General features: G+C 35.3%; 1 protein-coding gene across 1 annotated transcript in view; it reads left to right on the top strand.

The window, feature by feature from the left end:
• The window catches only part of BMPR2 (bone morphogenetic protein receptor type 2), a 206,643-nt gene that overhangs the window by 159,826 nt on the left and 23,779 nt on the right, over window positions 1–23,038 (top strand). The window contains exons 4-10 of the mRNA XM_070580764.1: window positions 2,132–2,242; window positions 2,998–3,089; window positions 4,964–5,194; window positions 5,955–6,069; window positions 10,065–10,225; window positions 10,940–11,087; window positions 16,662–16,798. Of these exons, the coding sequence (XP_070436865.1) occupies window positions 2,132–2,242; window positions 2,998–3,089; window positions 4,964–5,194; window positions 5,955–6,069; window positions 10,065–10,225; window positions 10,940–11,087; window positions 16,662–16,798 (995 nt within the window). The remainder of the gene's footprint in view (window positions 1–2,131; window positions 2,243–2,997; window positions 3,090–4,963; window positions 5,195–5,954; window positions 6,070–10,064; window positions 10,226–10,939; window positions 11,088–16,661; window positions 16,799–23,038) is intronic.

Here is a 23,038-nt window from a genome sequence, read left to right on the forward strand (position 1 = left end):
AAAATCAAGTATTTTTTTTGTTTAACTGAGGAAAAATTCACATAACATACAATCAAACATGTCAAAGCTTGCCATTCAATATATTCACAGTGTTGTGCAACCATTACCTCTATCTAGTTCCAAAACGTTTTCATCAACTCAAAAGGAAACTCTGTAGCTGGTACACAGTCACTGTAGATTTCTCCCGCACCCTAGACCCTGGAAACTGCTAATCTGCTTTCTGTCTCTGTGGATTTGCCTATTCTGGATATTTCATATAAATGGAATCATAGAATATGTGTGTTACCTTTTTTGTGTCCATTGTAAGGATAAACCACATTTTTAAAAATGCATTTTTCATTTTATGAACATTTGTGTTGTTTCCACTTTTGGCTGTTGTGGTTAGTGATGCCATGAACATTCCTGTAGAAGTTTTTGTTTGAACACTTGTTTTCAGTTCTTTTGCATGTATGCCTAGGAGTGGAATTACTGAGTCTTATTCTATGTTTAACTTTTTGAGAAATTTCCCAAATGTTTTTAGTGCAGCTGCACCATTTTCATTTCCACCAGCAATGTATAAGAGTTCTAATTTTCTATGTCCTTGCCAACACTTTTTATTTTCTGGATATTTTTTTAATTATAGCCATCCTAGTGTGTATGAAGTGATATCTCATGGTAAAATGAGTTTTTATATGTGGCTGTCTTCCTATAACTTATTCTTTACGTTGAAAGTAGGTATAATTATTAATGTGTTAAAGTCTATTAATTCCAATAAATGTCTTGTAGATTAAAAGAGTATTACAGTGCTTCAATAGATCCTTCTATAGAAACATTGTTTTGCCATTTCAATATTCAGTTGTGCTTAAGTTGACTGAGACAAATGCATTCATCTAGAACTGGAGTGCCTGTCAGAGGAACTCTTTGCCATAGAGGTTCTAGTTTGATACAATACATACTTATAATGTCCAAAATGAGAAAGATTTAAAATACAGTATGCTTGGTTTTGATTGAATGTAAAGAATGGTTAAATAAGGATATTAGCAGTCATCAAGCCCAGCCTCTGCTCATTATTACCAAACACTGCATAAATACCTCCAGTTAAAAGAATATGACCAGTTATTCCATAGGGTAACTGATTCCATTTTAGACAGCTCTATTTATAAGCCCTAAATGCTTCTGTATACTGAGCTAGAAACCGCTGTCTTTGAACGTGCACTAACTGAATCTTATTTTCTGTAGCTACAAGTCCATTTTTCCACGTAAAGACAGCTATCTTATACTTTGAAGTTTCTTTTTGCCCACATCAGACACTTCCAGTTCTTTTTACCCATCACATTTCAGAGTTCTCAAACCTTCACTATTCCACTTGCTCTCTTCTGGACGTGCTCCAGTTTTTGGACATCCATCCTAAAGACTGCTTCTCTAGATATTATCCACAGAATGGAACTAATACATAAAATGGTTAACACACTCATAATAGATCTGTGATTTAGATATGTGTGTTCCCTTTTTGCAAGTGAAGAAACTTAGACTCAGACAGGTGAAGAAATTTTCCCAAAGTCATACAATAAGCGGAAAAACTAAGTTTCAAGTCCAATTCAGATTTAACTGCCTGCAAGGCCATGCTGTTTTCATTAATAATCATAATATTAATATTGGTAAACATAATAACTATCATTTATTGCATAGATGATATATACTCAACACTGTACTTAGACTTATATTTAAGCCTCACAGAGAGAACTATGTTTACAAATGAATGTACTGAAGATCAGAAAAAAATAATTTGCTAAAGGCCACTGAGAGAGTGGTGTAGTCAAGATTTAAAACCAGATGTGATTCCGAAGACTGTTGTCTTAAATATTTTACTATTCTATCTATGCTGTTCCATGATGTAGTTGATATTTCAATAATTAGGAGTACAACTAACAGGTGTTTCAGTGTTCTAAATCTATATAAGATAATCTATATGATTAAAAAAGTATATAATTTGCAATTATCACAAATTTTATTGATAAATATTTTATTTTTCTTTCATTTTCTTTGATGCAAAAACTGCTGATTTGACTATATATTGATACAGCTTTTCTGTCAATATTTATCAAATACTGAGAAAAAAGATGACTGTATTTTTATATTTGTTTTCTTTTAGGTCCACCTCATTCATTTAACCGAGATGAGACAATAATCATTGCTTTGGCATCAGTCTCTGTATTAGCTGTTTTGGTAGTTGCCTTATGCTTCGGATACAGGATGCTGACAGGTAAAAATAATACTTTTTATTCTATTGTTTATTAAACATACCATTTAATGAGAATTTATTTTCTCCTTTTTAAAATCTCCATAGTAAAAAACATCTCCGAGCTCACATCCTTCTCTCTTAACAAACTTTTTTTTCCAAGCTTTTATGAAAAATTTCAAACATCCACAAAATGCCTATTTCCTAGCTTCAACAATTGTCACATCTACATATCTTCTGTAGCCCCACTCCCTACATCCTTCCATGCCACTGGATTATTTTGAAGTGAATCATAGATATCATTTATCTGTAAATACTTTAGTACTATCTCTGAAATGTAAGGACTGAAAATATATATAATTACAGTAACACTTTCACGTTAAAAAAAATCAGAAATTCCTCAGTATTGTCCACTATCTAATCAGTTCTAGTAAACTTTAGGTTTGATTAGGTTTTTGGGAAATCAGCACCTAGTCATTCATTTGAATGACTTTAATAAAACTTTCTTTAATGTTTCTGCAAACTTTTTAGGATTTTAAACTAGGTCTGTTGTTCGAACCATCTCCCAGAATTCAGCTTTCATGTTATTCATCATCCATCTTCGTTTATAGATAATCCCAAGTTTAGTAAATAATTTTACTCCCATTAACATTAGCTGTAAGTCTTGCTGCCTACCCTCTGTATCTCTTCTTTTTAACTGTTATATAGTCAAAAGGGTAATAAAGATCTTCATTATAAGAAAACTACACGTTAGTAACTTCTTTTTCCTATTTCTATAGGAGACCGTAAACAAGGTCTTCACAGTATGAACATGATGGAGGCAGCAGCATCAGAGCCTTCTCTTGACCTAGATAATCTGAAACTATTGGAGGTGAGATTGCTCTTACATTATGGACTGTTCTTTCTGCTTTCATAGTATATCTGAGCCAATGACTTCATTCACTTACTAAATCATTCATTCATTTATTCATTGAGCTTCTATTGAGCATCAGTTTTGTGCCAACGCCTATTCTAGTCGCTGAGAATATAGGTAAAGAATACAGATATCCCTCTTGAGGCCTGTATTCTAGTGGAAGAGAGTCTACAAACAGGTAAAAAAATTAATGTATATTATTTCAAGTAGTAGTAAATGCTCTGGAAAAACATAAAGCAGATAAGGAGATAAGTTATGTAAAAGAGGTTTTTAAAGAAAGTTTATTTAGGGCCAGCCTTGATTTTATTATATAAAACATTTTAAGAACCTTCCATTTGGGAGAAAAATATAATAAAGTTAAAAGCCAAATTCAGAAAAAGTATTTTGACCCATAACAAAGAATTGATAAAGATCTGGTATAAATTAGTATGAAAGAATCAATCCAGGGGCCAGCCCCTTGGCTGAGTGGTTAAGTTTGCGTGCTCTGCTTCAGTGGCTTGGGGTTTGCCAGTTCAGATCCTGGGCGTGGGCCTGTGCACCGTTCATCAAGCCATGCTGTGGTGGCATTCCACATAGAAGAATTATAATGACTTACAACTAAGATATACAACTTTGTACTGAGTCTTTGGGGAGAGAGAGAAAAAAAGAGGAAGATTGGCAACAGACATTGTCTCAGGGCCAATCTTCCTCACCAAAAAGCATAAAAAAAGGGAAAGAAGCAATCCATAAAAAAATGGACTAAAGAGATGAACTGCCAATTCACAAAAGAAGTAAGTGTGACTAATAAATGTATAATGTGTCCAATTAACTAAATTCCAAAAAATACTAATTAAAACCATTGGATTTTATCTTGGACTCCGAAACCTTGTTGATTTAACTATATAGTGATAAGAGCCTTTCTAAAGGACAGCCTATCTGTTTGTTAAATTTTAACCTAGAAATAGTGAATGAAATCTAACAAATATCCTTAATAAATAATGGTAAATCCCTAACCTGTTGCAGTAAAAAGTGAGAGAAATGTCCAGAAGCCAAAAATGAAGGGAATGGGTTGCATTTTGTTGGTTCTTTGTGTATTGAGTATATTATGAAGACCTTGTCTTCTGTTAGGTTCTTCTAAAGTGTGTTCATTTTCTTTGTTTGTTTTAGTAGGCAATTAACTTGGCTGGACATACTGCAAACTCATCTCTTGGACGGAAGCTCAAATCTCAGTTCAGTTATTTTATCTTTAGCTGGAGTCTGTCCCAGGCATTTGTTGGGTTTCCCCCTCTCTGATTCTTCTTTCTGGGATTCTTCCCTAACTTTCCAACAGCTGTGCTTGCCCCAAATTCTCTCTTCTGGTTCCTAAGGCCAGAAAGATTATGGATTTTCTATCGCAGTTTTAGCTCCTCTGTGCAATGCTGATTTCTGCCTGCTCTCAGGCTAAAAGCTATGAAAATGGGTATCTCACCCTATGTCTTTCCTTTCTTTTAAGTGTTGACTCTCCTCAGAATCTACCTCCGTTTGTTCATTCTCTAGCACTTTCAGATTTCTTTTTCAAATTTTGTTCAGAATTTATAATTGTTACTTGTGGGAGGGCTGGGTGAGGTAGGAGCTTCCTGAGCTGTCTAAGATGTGGATTTTGTTAGTTTCTTGAGAAATAGCTGGTTTAAATCAATATGAAAGAAGCAATCCGGGGGGCCAGCCCCATGGCTTTCTTGATAAAGGAATAATTTAAACTATAAGCAATAGAGACCTGTGGCATACATATGGATTTATATTTTATTATTTAGTAAATTTGATTGTTAAGTTGTGATATGAATTAATATTTTGCTTTCTTCAACACAAATTTACAGCTGATTGGCCGGGGTCGATATGGAGCAGTATATAAAGGTTCCTTAGATGAGCGTCCAGTTGCTGTAAAAGTATTTTCCTTTGCAAACCGTCAGAATTTTATCAATGAGAAGAATATTTACAGAGTGCCTTTGATGGAACATGATAACATTGCTCACTTTGTAGTTGGAGATGAGAGAGTCACTGCAGATGGACGCATGGAGTATTTGCTTGTGATGGAGTATTATCCCAATGTAAGTTCTTCATAAAAAGATAAACTGACATTTATATTAGCTATCAATCAGATTTTCAGGAGGACCACTGCTATGTAGAGCATTGCTGGTTTGCGCACTGATTATTAATAGTCTGCAATGAGATAAGGATCTCACACCAGAATGTGAATCAACTAAGTCACTAGTTAACTGTTTAGTTCATCTCTCTCTCTCTCTCTCTCCTCTGTCTCTCTCACTTTAACAAGAATTTCTTGATGAAGCAAGCTGTGCTTTGACTGGCATTTAATTCATTCTGGTACATTCTCCTTATCCCAGACTGGTAATAAATAGTTTGTGGATGAGCACCTTAAATAGCACTGACACATATGTATTTACAAAAGCCTTCTGTTTTCTTCTTGTAAAATATAACAGTATAATTTGTGTTTGTACTCATAAGAGATACAATGTAAAGAGTGCCTGAAAGTCTTTTTTTTTGTATCTTAATTTGATAAATCAAAGAAGCGTTTAAAATGAAATAACCATCCATAATTTTTAATATTGGAGAAGTAAAAATTGATATTGTTTAAATTCTCCTGTCCATCCCCTCCTCCTCTCTCTATCCACAGAAATGTCTTACTAGCTCTTTTGAGATTCTGAAATATCATCATTCATTAGATCTATCGCTATGGAATCCTAACCTATGCAAATCCTTTATAAGACTGTGAACTTACCTCCTCATGTTCAAGTAACTTAATTCCACTCTTTTTTGTTTTTTTCTTTTTGTATTTTTTCCTCTATATAGGGATCTCTATGCAAGTATTTGAGTCTCCATACAAGTGACTGGGTAAGCTCTTGCCGTTTGGCTCATTCTGTGACTAGAGGACTGGCTTATCTTCATACAGAATTGCCACGAGGAGGTAAGACAATGAATAGAAGATGAATGACACTCATTTAGGGTCAAAATTCACAAAGGGAAATTGTATTCTCATCTTCAAAGTAAACGTATGTTTTATATTATAGCAGATTTATTGTTAGCTAGTTGTTTAAATGATCTGACATGAGGAAATTGATTTGAAATGTAACAGGAAGAATGAGAAAAAGAACATCAAGACTCTAGAGGGGTCATGGATCCCATTGAGAATTTGATTAAAGCTCTGAACACTCTCCCTGCAAAGATACACATATGGGCATACTTTAAAAGAAGGTTCTTTTGATTCTAGGGGTTCTCAGACCCTTTGAAGTCCGCCTATGGACCTGGCTTAAGAACCTCTTAGCTAGGCTATTATATTTTCCTTGTATTTATTTTGCTTATTTAAATAAACTGCAAGCCATTATCACTCTTTTAGTTTTAACATCACGTGAATCTTTATTCCATAGGTTGGTTGGTCTTTAGTGGGAAACCTAAATATATCTTTTTATAAGCTAGAGTTAGGTTTGTCAGATCTGTGCGGGGGGTGGCGGGGGGGAGCGGAATAACAAGCTTCAATAACAACAAATTTTTTTTCCCATGTAAGAATCTAGAGAGACAGTCTGAAATTGGTTTGGCAACACCATGGTATTATTAGGGCCCCAGGCTCCTATTTTTCTCCTCCATTATGCTTTGTATATGGCTTACATTTCCAAAGTTACCTCATTGTTCATCATGCTATATTCTAATCAGCAGGGTAAAGGGAGGAAAGGTAGAAGGAGTTGCCCCCTTCTGCCTCCAGAAGTCCCACTCTTATGCTTATGTTTTGTTTCCCAGAACTTAGTCTTTGCTTAGCTACCACACTTAGCTGCAAGGGATGCTGAGAATATAGTTGGGTTTTTTTTTACCTGGTGCATTGCTGCCTCAGATAATATTGGGTTCTGTTACTAAGTCGGAAGAGGAGAATGCATGGTGGGCATTCAGTCTTTGCCAGTGTTTCAGAACTGTGTGGTTGTGTTCCTTGCCATAACTACAGTTTCCTTTGACTTTTATGCACGTTTTTGCCGGTTGTTCAAAGCATCTCTTCAGTACATTTGCTTTCTCAATTTATTTCAAAATACACTCCACATCACAGGCACCTCTAAATTAGCTTTGCTGTATAAAATCTGTTTTTGTGCTTTCCCAGGCGTTCATTCTTACAGCATTTTCTTGTTGTACTATAGCCCAGAACACGGTTTTTTCAGTTTCTCTGACCTCTGTAGTGAAGAGAATCTTTGTGTCGATTTCTTAGATCTTTTTTCCTTTGTATAATAGAATGGATCATCTTTTCTAGCTGCTGCTTCATGTATAAATAATTTCTTCTGAATAATTTATCAGTTCATTTATCTTGACATCTTGCTTTTCCTGAATACAGAATTGACCCATGTTATTGCCTATGTTAGCATCTTGATACACTTACTTTAGTCTTTAGCACATTAACCATTTGGACTGTGTGTTTCCTGACTCTTAAATATTATTATAACTCCTTTGAAAAGCTGACTTAGCACAGAACTTAACATACCATCCTAATCTCCCTTTTCAAGGCCTGTGTGATTCAGCAAGTTTTCAAGTCAAACCTTGGCTGAAAAGAATGATTGCCCTCAAATATGACTTTTATTTAAATGTTACTCTCAAACATTACCTAATATTATCACTAAACAGGCAACCTTTTTAAAAACTGAGTATATATATGCCGTTTCAAAAAACATATGTATAGTAGCTATTTGAATTTATGGTTTTACCTAATTATTAAAAAAAATATTCCACGTATACTATACTATTTCAAAACATTTAAAGTATCATTTCACTTTCTTTCAGAGAACTGTTCTTCCCAGTATCTTCAGATGTAACTTTGCTGTTTAACATAGAAATTTTGTAGGAAGGAATACTACTACTATTATTTATTCAGCTGTTTTTTTGCTTCAGAATAAGGAAGTGTTGAACCTGTTTATTTATTTGTAATTGGTTCTCCCTGTGAATTTTTTTCCTAGTGATAATATCAATGTAATTTATTACCACACACACAGAAATCTAAGAAAGAACATATATACGTCATTCAAACATAGCCAGAAAATTACTAACTAGTTTATGTACATCCTTCCAGATCCTTTGCTTTGTGTATGTGTGTATGTGTTTATGTAAATATCCACAGAGACTATGTTTTTGCTCAGGTTTTATTTATTAACATAATTAAAATAATATTGTGTCCCATTTTCCTTTGAGATATTTGCCTAGTACAGTGCTACTGTCCAGGGCAAAGTAATTGTATGTTCTACTTCTTTCTCCTCATCGCCCCCCGCCCCCAAATAAAAAAGGATTAAAATGAATACTGAGGGGAACTTAAAGGGGAAAAGAAGTCTCAAAAGGGCAGTCTGTGGTTCTACCCTTTGTATTGGTGAGGAATCCTATCTTTTCTCTTTTCCCTTTTTCCACCCTTGCTCCCCTCCTCCTTTGCTCCCTATCTCTCCTCTTTTCTTTAGTAGTAGCGGGAAAGTATTACCCTGTTTTCCCCTCTGGCTGTCTCATTGACTCACTGCACGTTGTCCCCACTGTTAGCCTGCTTTCTCTAAAGTGTGAGATAATCTTTTAGTTTAAGTGTTGATTTGGTATTAGCATACAAACATTTTCCAATGTCTCTGTAATTTTCTTATATAAATGTCAGTTCGACATTATACCACGTATACTTATGTTATGGTTTTATCCAGAGTAAGAAAAGCAGCTCTTTTAGGGGTTGAGTGAGCCATGCTAGTACAAGCTGTGGAAGGCTGGGCCAGAAAGTCAGAAGGGGAGGAAGTGAGAAACAAATCAACTCCTAGATAAAGAAACTCTGTAATTATTATTTTTTCTTCGAGTTGTGCTGTTATTTTTTTTATATCACAGGAATCATTATCCTCTTTAGTTTCATTGTTGGCGAAATTGCAGTCTAATACTCATTAACGAGAGTAATAAATGTAAATAGTGAGTCTTCCTGTGCTTAAATATAGAAACACTCAATAAACTTATCATTGACTTTGTCCCGATTGCTCTATTTCTTTGTATACCTAGGAAGTTCTTTTAAATTTCAGAAATTGTGCCATAGTATTTTTTTTTTTCATTTCAAGAGTTGTGATTTTGTTTAATATAAGATTTATATAAGGTTTCCTTATAGAGAGGAAAAAATTATGTTTTTGATGAGGTGCTTAGGTTAGGTAAATTCTTTCAGTGAGGATTCTTTCAGTGAAGGCATGCCAAGCCTTTCAAATTCAGGTTAAACATGTTCTCTTTATACCTTTGTAGAACATCTAGTCTAGTGATAAACAAGTAATAGAATGCGTGTAACAGTGCTTTGCTCCTCTGTAAAATCAGAAAACAGCTTTTCATATCTTGCTGAGAGATGCCAGCTCCTCCACTTGTTCTCCCAGTCCATTGTAAAACTATTTCTATTTTCATGTGAAGAACTGAGTGGGTTGAGAGACATAACTGTACCTCAGGGTAGAACTGAGATGTTCTGTTACAGGTTTGATCTGAAAAGCTGTAGGAGAATAGCATAACATACATAACGAATTTTGGAGTCATGTCAGTTTTTCATTGACATTTGTTTTAGATAAGTTGACTTTTTTGTTGTTGTTTATACCAAATATTCCTTTCTCCATTACCTCCTTTTGCTATACCTAGAAATGAAGAGGGAAAAAAAGTATCTTAAAATTAGAAGCAACAGCATGTTGGCTGTTAGGTGCAGCTGAATGTTTAAAGCTTAATTAATTACATATGCAATAGGAGTTATGTTGTAAAATATAAAATAGTGAGAATAGTGATGATTGTGAGTTGAAATTTTGATTTCTTATGTTCTTTTTTCTTATTAAAAAATTAATGAGCAGAAACATAACACTATCTTTTTTATTTATGTAGTCCCTATTACCAGCATGCTCATTTCATGTCCAATAGTGATATTTAAGCATTAATAAATATTTGAAATTATCCAAACAGATCATTATAAACCTGCAATTTCTCATCGAGATTTAAACAGCAGAAATGTCTTGGTGAAAAATGATGGAACCTGCGTTATTAGTGACTTTGGGTTGTCCATGAGGCTGACTGGAAATAGACTGGTGCGCCCAGGGGAAGAGGACAATGCAGCCATAAGTGAGGTGAGTGAACACAAAAAGTATCACACTCACGTACTTCGAAAACATAATGAGTTAGATTAAAAAACCCACTACTCAGGACAGTTATCCTTAAATGCTATCAATTATAGCATATTAGGAATTACAATATTAAGAAATACAGAAAACATTGCATAGAGTTAATCAATTCGTTATGGAAATCACTGCCCTTCCAACCCATTTTTGGCAAGCATTAGGAGGACGTTTGTAGGAGCTGATTTTTGAAGTAAGTGTAAAATTACCAAGTTTGAGATAGGACATTCACCTTCTGACAGGACTATTACGCTGTGGACCATATCCTTTCTGACCTTTTTGTCTTCATTCACATACACATCTAAACATACATATATATATTTTTGTGAATTTTTAAAAATATTAAATAATGTACATATTGTTTTGCAGTTTTCTCACTATGTCTTCCAGATTTTTTTAAATTTCTATACATAGGAAGGTCTGGCTCATTCTTTTTCATTAACGAATATTATTCAATAGGATAGATTTACCACAGTTTAATTATTCAGGAAGGGCATTTTATAGATAAAAAATCAGGTATAAAGAGGTTCGGCGACATGCTTAGGCTCAAATAACATACCATTGACATATCGTTGACGTGAAATTTATGTATAACTTCTGGTCTAATGTATGCCCTTCAGAATATGCTACATTTTGTTTTGGAAAAATATCACTCTAATTTATCAGGTTGGCACAATCAGATATATGGCACCAGAAGTTCTAGAAGGAGCTGTGAACCTGAGGGACTGTGAATCAGCTTTGAAACAAGTAGACATGTATGCACTTGGACTAATCTATTGGGAGATATTTATGAGATGTACAGACCTCTTCCCAGGTAAGAGAACTGCTATCAAAATTGATATATGCTTTGAACTGAAGCAGTTATGTCGTCTTTTTCTTCCAATATTAAATAAGTTAGCTTTTATGTATGTTTTTACTTTCACTTAAACTTTTAGTTCATTGCCATCTAGTGTTCAGAAATCTTATTACCAGAAGGGTGTGAATCAGGAAATCTTTTTAAAAAGGATTCCAAGTTTGTGTCTGAGTGCAATTTAATTAATTGCTAATAGCTTGCCTATCTATGATTGGTTTGGTCTCTACGTTAGCAGATACTGTTTTCCTTATGCACCCTCTGAGCATTTGATAAGCTACACTAACAGTGTTTCCTGAATTGACCCAATACGGAATTAGAAGCAATGAATTATCCATTGGAACACTTTTCTTTCTTTTTTTCATTTTCCCTTTCTTCCTTTCTTTTCTTTATTCTCCCTTCTTGCTTTCCTGCCTTCCTGTCTCCTGTCTTCATCCCTTCCTTCCTTTCAGTGAGAGAACATTCATTTAATGTGAATGCTTGTTTGAGCCTTACTTGAAATAGCCAAATGAGTTTATAGTTTTTCTCCTTTTGTTAGGGTTACATCACTGTCATTATTGTCATATAAAAATTTTAACAGTATGTGTGTTGCATTCTTCTGGATGGTGTACAAAATTATTTGACATACATGGTCTCATTGTATAGGAATAAAAGCCTAGAAAAAGGAAAAATGGTCAAAGAAACTAGCGTTGGACAAATTTATGAAATGAAACTATTTTAAAAAATAGGGATTGAATTTTTTTGCTTTAAAAGCAGTAATCAGGGGGCCGGCCTGGTCGTGCAGCAGTTAAGTTCCCATGTTCCACTTCTTAGTGGCCCAGGGTTCACTGCTTTGGATCCCGGGTGCAGACATGGCACCACTTGGCAAAAGCCATGCTGTGGTAGGCGTCCCACGTGTGAAATAGAGGAAGATGGGCATGGATGTAAGCTCAGGGCCAGTCTTCCTCAGCAAAAAGAGGAAGATTGGCAGTAGTTAGCTCAGGGCTAATCTTCCTCAAAATAAATAAATAAATAAATAAATAAATAAATAAATAAATAAAAGCAGTAATCATTTAACAGCAGTTTATAATTCTAAAATGTAATAAATCAATAATCATTTAGATTAGCTATAGGTCAATCAGTTATTACTTTACAAGTATATTTTACAGTTAATTGGAAGTACAGGGTACTCAGTTGAGGTGTTTTTCTGGAAATAGCAGCAATTGCCGTAGTATCACACTATTATTGGAACTTTGGACCTTTGGAACTTTTTATTTTGGTTATTGGACCTTTGGCTACAGATTTTTTGAAATATCCTAATCCAAAATTTTTGTTTTTTAGAAGCATGTCTGACTAAAATGATTCTTACATCAGCATTGGTACACTGCCGTCAGCAACATTCTTTGAACAACTGCTGCATCCAAAGATTAACTGTTGCTTTCAGCCTGATAAGTAATAAAGAGCCGTATCAGATGTTTGTGAAAAGGGAAAGGCAATTAAATCTTATTTGCAGATTATTTTAGCAGATAAATTGGATGAATTGAAATAGAAAGAACTAAAAGGAGTTTGAAAAAAGAAATAGGGTGTTGTTATTTAATGGATAAAGAGTTTCAGTTTGGGAAGATAGAAAAAGTTTTGGAGTTGGGTGGTGATGGTTACACAACATTGTGAATGCGCTTAGTACCACACCAAGTGTACACTTAAAAATGGTTAAAATGGTAAATTTTATGTTGTGTATGTTTAACCACAGTGAAAAATCTTAAAAAGAAAGTAGAGAATTGCATTAAGATACCTATAATCTTGAATATGAAAATAGGGGAAAAGAGGCACATGTGAGAGAAAATGTAGAAAAGGAATCTGTGCTTCTGGTTAGCTATTGGAAGAAAGTTTATGGAATTGAGAAATATGCAGAGATCTGAGAAACAGTGAAGGTGGCAGCCAGGAAGCTAGGAAAAAATATTGGTTTATGTTGGAAAGATGAGATAATTATGGAGACTTTTGGATGGAATATTGATAGACAATTGAAGAGATTTTTTAAAACATAAAGAGATGTTCAGAGAACTAAGATTAAAATGATTATTTAGGAATTGTCTACATAGAGATGGTAATTGAGAACTTGAGAGTGGATGTACTCCCCTAAGAGAACAAATGAAGAGAGAGAATAGTTGGTGAATAAAGATTGACTATTGGGGCACCTCCCCCCTAAGTAGTTAGTTAAGAAAACAAATGAGAAAAAGAGTGAGAAAACTGAGAAATCACAGTATCTTGGAAGTCAGTGTTAGAAAGTGTTAAGAACCAAGATTGATAGCAATAGATGTAATTGAAATGTCAAAAGGAAATAGAACTGAGGAATGATCTTTGAATTTGAATAGGAGGAGGTCATTGGTATTCTTAGAGGAGTTTCTGTGGAATAAAGAAGACAAATAGTAGAGTGTAGGAGGGCAAAATATTAAGAAAGCACAGGCAGAGGATACAACAGGGCACTCTTAAAATTTTTAAGAATGAAATAGGATAGAAGTTGAAAAAAAAGGGTGCCATAAACATATTCATAAGCCTAGAGAATAGCATATAATAATGATAAAACTTACAAAACTTTTTTTAAAACCTCTATGGTATACCTCCAGATGGAATACATGCTTTATTATTAAATGGAAACATTATGTAATGAAGGCTCCCTCTCTCTGTAAGACGTTAGAAAAATTAATTAATTAGGTGTCTGTATTACAAAGGAAAAGTGAAATGCTGCAAAGGTTATATAAAGGAGGAAGAAGGAAGGAAGGAAGGAAGGAAGGAAGAAAAAAGTCAAGAGAAAGAAAAAGGAAGAAAGAGAACAAGTTTCGGACGGCCTGGTGGCGCAGCAAAGTGTGCATGTTCTGCTTTGGTGGCCCAGGGTTCACCGGTTCCAAACCCGGGCACGGACATGGTACTGCTTGGCAAGCCATGCTGTGGTAGGCGTCCCACATAAAAAGTAGAGGAAGATGGGCATGGATGTTAGCTCAGGGCCAGTCTTCCTCAGCAAAAAGAGGAGGATTGGCAGCATATGTTAGCTCAGGGCTAATCTTCCTAAAAAAAAAAAGGAAAGAAAGAAAGAGAACAAGTGTAACGTAAGAAGGCGACTAAAAAAGTTCCTAACAGTTTAGAGACATAATTAACAAGTAGCACATGAGGTGAGAAGCAAGGAATGGTGTCTGATATTCTTAGATATTTGATCTATTTTGGACAGTTTGAAAAAAAATGAGATCATAAAATTTCCCTTGAGCAATCTAATGATTGTGAAGTTTTAAGAAAATCCGGTAAGATGGATATCTTCCTTGATGATGATGTCATTAATGTTCATCTTTGTATCCCCAGTGCCTAATACTAAGTTATCTCTGAAGAAGAATCTATTGAACAATTAGACTTAGAACCATGGAAGTTTAGTAGAAATTTGATAATTCTTAATGTCATTCCATTCACAAAACCAGATTGTGCATTGATTTCAGTTAGCAAATTTTCTAATTATAATTTAGACCTAAATAAAACAAATAAGTAAAAGTGTGAATTTTTAATTATTCTACTGAACCAGCATTTGAAGAAAAAATAACTAATAACACTTGGAATGTATGTATGTGTATTGTATATATGTCTCAGAGAGACAGCTAAGATATACTAGTAAATATCTTAGAATTTACAGATGGTATGGGTTGAGGTTTTATCATAAGGTTTCATGAAAGAAAGTGATATATTAACTGGCAGGATTAAATCCTTTAGTTTTGTCTTTCAAGTTCAATGTTGATAGTAATTGATCAAAAATAAGTATCTGCTTAAATGTTTAGAGTATGTGAAAATATCACTTGTATTTTTAGATAGTGCAATATTCTAAAACATTTGGGTTATGCTGCATAGATTATAGAACTAATCTTTGTAAATCTTTTTTAATGATGGAGGGCAAGTGTTTATAGGTTGTTCTGAATATTCAAATTGAAATATAAAACTTAAATTGCATGTTTTGTAATGTACTTTCTATCTGGGTCTTTATAACTTTTTTATTGTCTCCATGTGAGTGAGATAAGGAAGGCAGACATTGCCATTGTGCTGACAGGAAAACTGAAACACAAAATAGTTAAATGACTTCCAAGGTAGAGATGAAGCCAAGATTAGAGGCTAAGTGCCTTATCCTCCATCCTGGTGTTCTTCCTTCTAATTTATCCGGCCCTCTTAATGGGTAGAGAGAGGGGCAAGGAGACAGGAAGAGTTTCTATTTCTCCTATGTTCTTTGCCAAGATTTTGATTAGACCATTGGTTTTCTAAGTGTTGGTCCCAGAGGTCTTCTGGGTGCTCAATATGTTTATTAAGTTTAATTTGATCACATTTTGAAAAAATCATAAGCCTCTCATCACAGGCAACTGATTGTGCTTATTGGCGATGAATAAGGTTATTAAACAGTGGTAAAATAGTTAACGGTACTTTAAAATCTTTGATCTTAGATACTGCTTTTTAAGAGGAATTTTTTGAAAAATTGATATATTGGTTCTTATGTCAAATAGCCATTATCATAAAAATTTTTGTGACATGTGATACAATCTGACTGGACTCTAATAGAACCAATGACATAATGAGACATGATGACTGTACAACCCACCCACGTATATTTGGTTTTACAGACATGTTTGTTGTACTAGATCCTGGACTTTCTCCTCCTTACCACTCTTGATCCCTGTGTGGAATAAGAATTCAGACATATTTTCAAGTATTAAGTACACCTTATGTATGTAATAACCCCCCCCCCCGCCCAAATTTAATAATACTAGAAACCATTTAAAAATAGCTGTCCATCGGGGCTGGCCCCGTGGCCGAGTGGTTAAGTTCGCGCGCTCCGCTGCAGGCGGCCCAGTGTTTCGTTAGTTCGAATCCTGGGCGCGGACATGGCACTGCTCATCAGATCACGCTGAGGCAGCGTCCCACATGCCACAACTAGAAGAACCCACAATGAAGAATATACAACTATGTATCGGGGGGGCTTTGGGGAGAAAAAGGAAAAAATAAAATCTTTAAAAAAAAAAAACAAAAAACTATCCATCATTGAAACTACCACTTAGGGGCCGGCCCCGTGGCCGAGAGGGTAAGTTTGCATGCTTCGTTCGCTTCGGCAACCCGGGGTTTTGCCGGTTAGGATCCTGGGCGTGGACGTGGCACCGCTTGTCAAGCCATGCTGAGGCAGCATCCCACATGCCACAACTGGAAGGACCCACAACTAAAAATACACAACTGTGTACCGGGGGGCTTTGGGGAGAAAAAGGAAAAATAAAATCTTAAAAAAATTAGCTTTAAAAAAAAAAAGAAAAGAAACTACCACTTAATTTATCAAGCTGAGACTATTCTAAGTAAAGCATGTATTAATAATGCGTTAAACCCACAACAGGGTCTCTTTAGGATTTCCAAATATACCTGAAAGGGTTAAAAATAAAGAAAGATTGTGACAGTTTCTTTGCTTACTTAGTAGCAGAAATATTCCTGTTATTCTATCATTTTATGATAATTGGAAATTTTGCTCTTTCCTTCTTTTGAAAAAATACATAGGTGAGTCTGTACCAGAATACCAGATGGCTTTTCAGACAGAAGTTGGAAACCATCCCACTTTTGAAGATATGCAGGTTCTGGTGTCTAGGGAAAAACAGAGACCCAAGTTCCCAGAAGCTTGGAAAGAAAATAGCCTGGTAAGAAAAAAACAAATTATTAAAAAGAGGACTTATAACTGAATATGTTTTAATGTTGTTTGAAGTAAAAACAGACTGTTAATAATGTTAATAGTTTTTAGAGTTGTCTAATGCCAGAAATCCAGTTTACTTGATTTTTATGATGTTATACATTTTCAAATTTTTCAGTATAATAAAAGTCCCCTTTGTTGGTTCAGTTTCAGTTTTTTCCAAGTCTAAAATACTAGTTAGAGAGACTGTTGTGTCTGAGTTTTGCCAAATTGGGTAACAGCTGGAACAATTAATACATTAAACATTATTGAAATTCCATCTTATTCTCTTGAGAGTGGTACCAAAAATGTTCATTAGTGCAGAATTACATATTTAATGATTAATAGAAATTTAAGCTACACTAAAAAGAAACAAAGGTACAGCCTAAAAGTTCTGCTTATTAAAAATGCAGTTCACAACACTGAAATATTTTCAAAGGTTCCTGCTGTTTCAGTAAACTATTGCTACAGCACTAAAAACGTCATACAAGCATTTATATACACACACACATACCCACTCTCTCTCTCTCATATAATTTTTTTTTTACATAAGTAGGATCATCTCATTGTCCACTATTTCCACTATCATTTCTGAAGCCTTTTTTTTCTTTTTAACTTATGGACAGTTTTTCATGTAAAGTAAATACCTATAGATATATCTCTTTGTCTTCATTTGGTCCATCTTCTATTGTATGATGTATGCATCATAATTATTGAATTACCCCTTATTGATTACAGTATTTTGTAGTTCTTATTTTTAAAATAATTTTTTAAAAGAATTAAAGTTATGCCTATACATGATAAACAAAGTCAAATTAAATAGAAAAGCATAAAACAAGTAAATGGAAAAGGAAAAGACTGCCTGCCCCTACCACCTCTCTTCAAAAGTAGCTCCTGTTACAATGTTCTGAGATTTCTGTTTCTAGTTTTCTCTTCTCGAGGTTACCCATTATAACTTTAAGTACTATATCTATTCTTAGTTTTTGTTATTTCTCATTCATTCTTTCCTAGTTTTGTAATATTGTATCTATTATTAAATAATTTGTTTTCTCTACAGATCTAAAAATTTAAATAAATTAAAACATCAGAATTTTGCAGAATTATGATTTTGTAAACATCCTCTGCACAACACAGAATTGACTTGGACTCATAGAGAAAGAAGTAAAGGGGGCTGGCCCCGTGGCCTAGTGGTTAAGTTCACGTGCTCTGCTGCAGGTGGCCCAGTGTTTCGTTGGTTTGAATCCTGGGTGCAGACGTGGCACTGCTCATTGGGCCACGCTGAGGCGGCGTCCCACATGCCACAACTAGAAGGACCCACAATGAAGAATATACAACTATGTACCCGGGAGTTTTGGGAGAAAAAGGAAAAAAAATAAAATCTTTAAAAAAAAGAGAGAAGGAAGTAAAAATCCTGGGTTAGTTACTCTAAGCCCCTGCTGCTTAAGGAAGAATGTTTCAAAAGTTACCATCCACTCTATTCTTTCCGATTTTTTTGTCATCTTTCTTTTTTCATTCTTTCTTCTTTTTAGTTTCTACTGTGAAGCAACATTTTTTTTTTTAATTCTCATTCTCTTTCTTTTTTTTTTTCTTAAAGATCGGCACCTGAGCTCTCAACTGTTGCCAACTTCACCCCCCTACCTTATCCCTAAAGCCCCCCAGTACATAATTGTATATTCTGGTTGTGCTGTGTGGGATGCCACCTCAGCAGAGCCTGATGAGCAGTACCATGTCCATGCCCAGGATCTGACCCAGCAAACCCCCGGGCCACCGAAGTGGAGCATGCAAACTTAACCAGTTGGCCATGGGGCTGGCCCCTTATTCTCTTTCTTGTCAATCATTTTTTCTTTGATGAAGTTCCTCTTTAAGTAATGTGTATTAGTAGGTGCATGGGTGGTAAATATTATGAATCCTTGCACATTGAAAAATGTTTCTACAGCCAGCCCTGATGGCCTAGTGGTTAAAGTTCAACACGTGCCACTCCGCAGCCCAGATAGCGTTCCTAGGTGTGAAACCACACCACTCGTCTATCAGTAGCCATGCTGTGGCAGCAGCTCACATAAAAGGACTAGAAGGACTTACAACTAGAATATACAACTATATATTGGGTCTCTGGGGAGGGGAAAAAAAAGAGAGTAAGATTGGCAACAGATGTTCAGCTCAGAGCAAATCTTTCCCAGCAAAAAAAAGAAGGGTTTCTATCTTGAGCCAGCCCTAATGACCTAGTGGTTAAAGTACGACAATCACTGCTTCGGCGGCCTGGGTTCACTTTCTGGTAGTGGAACCACACTACCAGTCTGTCAGTTACCATGCTGTGGCGGTGGCTCACACACAAGAACTGGAACAACTTATAGCTAGGATGTATAACCATGTACTGCGGCTTTGGGGAGGGAAAAAAAAAGAGGAAAATTGTCAACAGATGTTAGCTCAGGGCGAGTTTTTTTTCTTGGGGGAAAAAAAAAGTTTTCTGTCTTACCCTCACACCTGAGTAATAATTTGGCTGGGTAATGGTTTCAAGATCAAAATCATTTTCCTCACAACTTTGAAACCAGTGCTCCATTGTCCTCTAGCATCCCTATGTGCTAATGAGAATTCCATTGCCAGCCAGTCTCATTCCATTGTTTTCTGGTCTTTTTGTTTTATCCTCATGTTTTATTTCACTCTAAGTTTTTAAACCTTTTACTTTATCATTGGAATTATGAAATTTCACCTGGATGTATGTAGGCATGGATCTTTTCACACATTTCGCTTTGTACTGGACAGATTTTCAGTTTGAAAATTCAGAACTTTCTTCAATTCAGAAGAATTCTCTTATATTATTTAAAAATTAGGGGCTGGCCCCGTGGTGCAGTGGTTAAGTGCACATGTTCCTCTTCAGTGGCCCAGGGTTTGCTGGTTCAGATCCCAGGTGCAGACATGGCACTGCGTGGCATGCCATGCTGTGGTAGGCGTCTGACATATAGAGGAAGATGGGCACAGATGTTAGCTCAGGGCCAGTCTTCCTCAGAAAAAAAAAAGAGAAGGAGTGGCAGATGTTAGCTCAGGGCTAATTTTCCTTGGAAAAAAATAAAATAAATTAAAAAAATAAAAATTTATCTTCTTTCTTGCATTTCTTCCTTCTGGAATTCCCATTAGACAAATATTGAACCACCTGACATTCCAGGTCTCAATTTTTTTTTCTTGTATTTTCCATCTTTTGTTGTTGTATATTGTTCCAGATTTACTCAGCTTTACCTTTCAAATCACTCATTTATTTTTCACCTTTACCACTCTATTAGTTTTCTCTTCATTAAAATTTTACTTTCCACAGTCATATTTATACTTTCTAGAAATTCTTGGTGTTTGCTTTTCCCATAGCAATCTGTTCTTGTTTTAGGAATGTAATAGGAACTTGATTATCTCTGAAGCTGTAAATTAGAATTTTTGAGACTTTATGCAAACAATTTTCTTGATTATCGTTAAAGAACAAAAAGGAAAAATTTCATTAAGGCATTTAAATCTTTTAATACATATTTTCACATTTTAATTTTAGGTTGTTTTGGTAGGATTAGAATATTTTCATTCTGGATCCTGACATATATTGAGTGGTGGCATGTCAGAGAGTGACTAGAGAGTTAGACTGAATGTTTTCTCCGTTGATCGTCTCTGTCAGTAGATTACCTTCCAGGAATGCTTCTGCTTCAAATGAGATTGAGTTCTTCTTCAAATATGAGGCAGTTGAAGACCTATGGCTAAGCACATACGCCCAAGATTGCCTCATACTGCAGTCCCTGCTCTGGGAACTGGGATAGATCTTTAAGAGGTCCCTGATAGCAGGTGAGAGGCTGAATCCTTTACCAGGATTCATTAGGTGTGCCAGCCCACAGTAGAGCATCTCTCGAAGGAAAATCTCTGTGTGAAATTTTATCTAGTAAGATACAACTTCATCTTCCTTAAATTGTTTTATTTCACCAGAGAAACTGGACTCATTATTTTCAAGTATCTCTTGGCAACACTACTATTACAGGATATGCATCATATACATATTTACTTGAAAACTTTTTACTCTAGGTTGCTAAGTAAGGGATAAGTAATACTTGGTTTGCTTCCAACGAATCCATTTAAATCTAATGTGCTACAATAAAAAGAACTGCTTCTCTGCAATAATAATCTAATGCTGGAGTTAGATGGCAAATAGTTTATAAAAAGAGAGAAATATTCCTATGGCTAAAACAAGGCATTTTTTGCTTCATAGTTGCATTGAAATTAAAAACATTTTTTTAGTAACAAAACTCAAAATCTTCCAAATGTTAATGAATGTAAAAACTAGTTTTAAAAACTGCCAGGGACCCAAACATAGATCATAGACCCATACAATTTCTAGAAGAAAACACAGGAGATAATCTTTGTAAAAATGTGTTAGGCAAAGATTTCTTAAATGTGATACTAAAAATATGATCCATGAAAGAAAAATTGATAAGTTGAACTTTAACAAAATTAAAACCCTCTGCCCTTGTAAAGACACTGATAAGAGAATGACACAAACATAGTCTGGAAAGAAATATTTTTATTTTTCTATCTTCAAGTTCACTAACTCTTTCTTTTCTGCTCAAATCTGCTATTGAAGTAATCTAGTATATTTTCATTTCAGGTTTTGTACTCTTGAGCTCCAAATTGTCTTTATGGTCCATTTTTATAATTTCTATCTCTTTATTACTGTTCTCTGTTGAGATGTTGTTTTCCTTTAATTCTATGTCCATGGTGGCCTTAATTCTTTGAGCATATTTAAAGTCTTTGTCTAATAACTCCAGTGACTGTATTTCATCAGGGGTAGTTTCTCTTAATTTCTTTTTTCCTGTGAATAGGGCATACTTTCTTATTTCTTCTTATGCTTTGTAATTTTTTTGTTTAAAATTGGACGTTTTGAATATCATGATGGGCAAAAAGGAAAGAAACAAAAAAAAAAGAGAGAAGACGATAGTCTCCAGGTCTTTGCAGATTGGCTCTGTTTGGGGGCCCTCCTTTAACACTTATCCAGGCCTTTTGTAATTCTGCCTTGCCTTCACCTCCTGCTAGCGCTGAGCCTAAAGACCAGCCAGCTATGAAAACTTATGGTCTTCTGTGGGCATGCGACCTGCCCTGGACCTGTGTAGGGCTTTCTAGGTTCCCAGTGTATGCAGGAGCTTTTCAAAGCCCTTATTCCCCAAAGTTGCTCATGCCCCAGCTTTTCCTCCCTGACTTTTGGCTCTTCTGTTGTGTGCCTCAGCTGTTGTATTTTGTCCCAGGCTGTAGCACTTGTTCATTTGACTTTCCATGTTTTTGAGAAATGTTCTCCACTTAGTCATAGCCTCTTCTTTGTCCTGAGTTAGACAAAACAAAAACAGGCCCCATGCATTGGTCCTTCAGGGAACTCGTAGTCATGTCAAAACAGACAATATAATTCCTTAGGAATGCGATCACTCTGCTCCCTCTGGGACCAGGTACCCACACTGGGAACACAGGCTGCCATCTTCATATCTGCCACTACTCCAAGGTGAGAGTGGGGCAAGGCTAAATTAAAACACCACAAAGTTCTTCTACCCTGTTTCAGTGGGCTTTCTTCTCCTGGATATGTGTTTACTTGGTTGCTGTAGACATTTGACTAACTTCCAGGGTTTCAGTAAGATTCAGTAAGAGTGATTCAGTAAGATTCAGTAAGATTCAGTAAGAGTAAGAGGTCCTTCCTCTGCCATTTTCACTGATGTCCTCATAAAATGAGTTGGAAAATCTTCCCCCCTCTTAGATTTTCTGGAAGACTTGTATAGAATTGGCATTGTTTCTTTCTTAAATGTTTGGTAGAATTCATTGCTGAAGCCATCCAGGGGGGTTTTATTTGTGGGAAAATTTTAAACTAAAAATTTAATTTCCTTAATAGATATAGGAACTATTCAAGTCACCTATTTCTTCTTGAGTGAGCTTTGGCAATTTGTATGTTTAAAGAAATTTGTCCGTTTCATCTAAATTGTAAATTCCTTCTCAGTAATTGTTTGAAGACCTTTAATTCCCCATTGATGACTTAATCTTCCTGTTTTAGTACTGTTTTATTTCCTTAATCTTCTCTTACCTACTTTTTTCTTTATTTTAGGGTATTCAGCTTTGCATTATCTATTTCTGGAACAACTTTCTCTGACCAAATCATTGTTCCTAGGACCTTCAGAGTCCTATTTATAGTCATCCCCTTTGAATTCTCAAATAT

This window comes from Equus przewalskii, chromosome 17 (genome assembly GCF_037783145.1).
Source record: "Equus przewalskii isolate Varuska chromosome 17, EquPr2, whole genome shotgun sequence".
In the NCBI taxonomy this organism is placed as follows: Eukaryota; Metazoa; Chordata; class Mammalia; order Perissodactyla; family Equidae; genus Equus; species Equus przewalskii.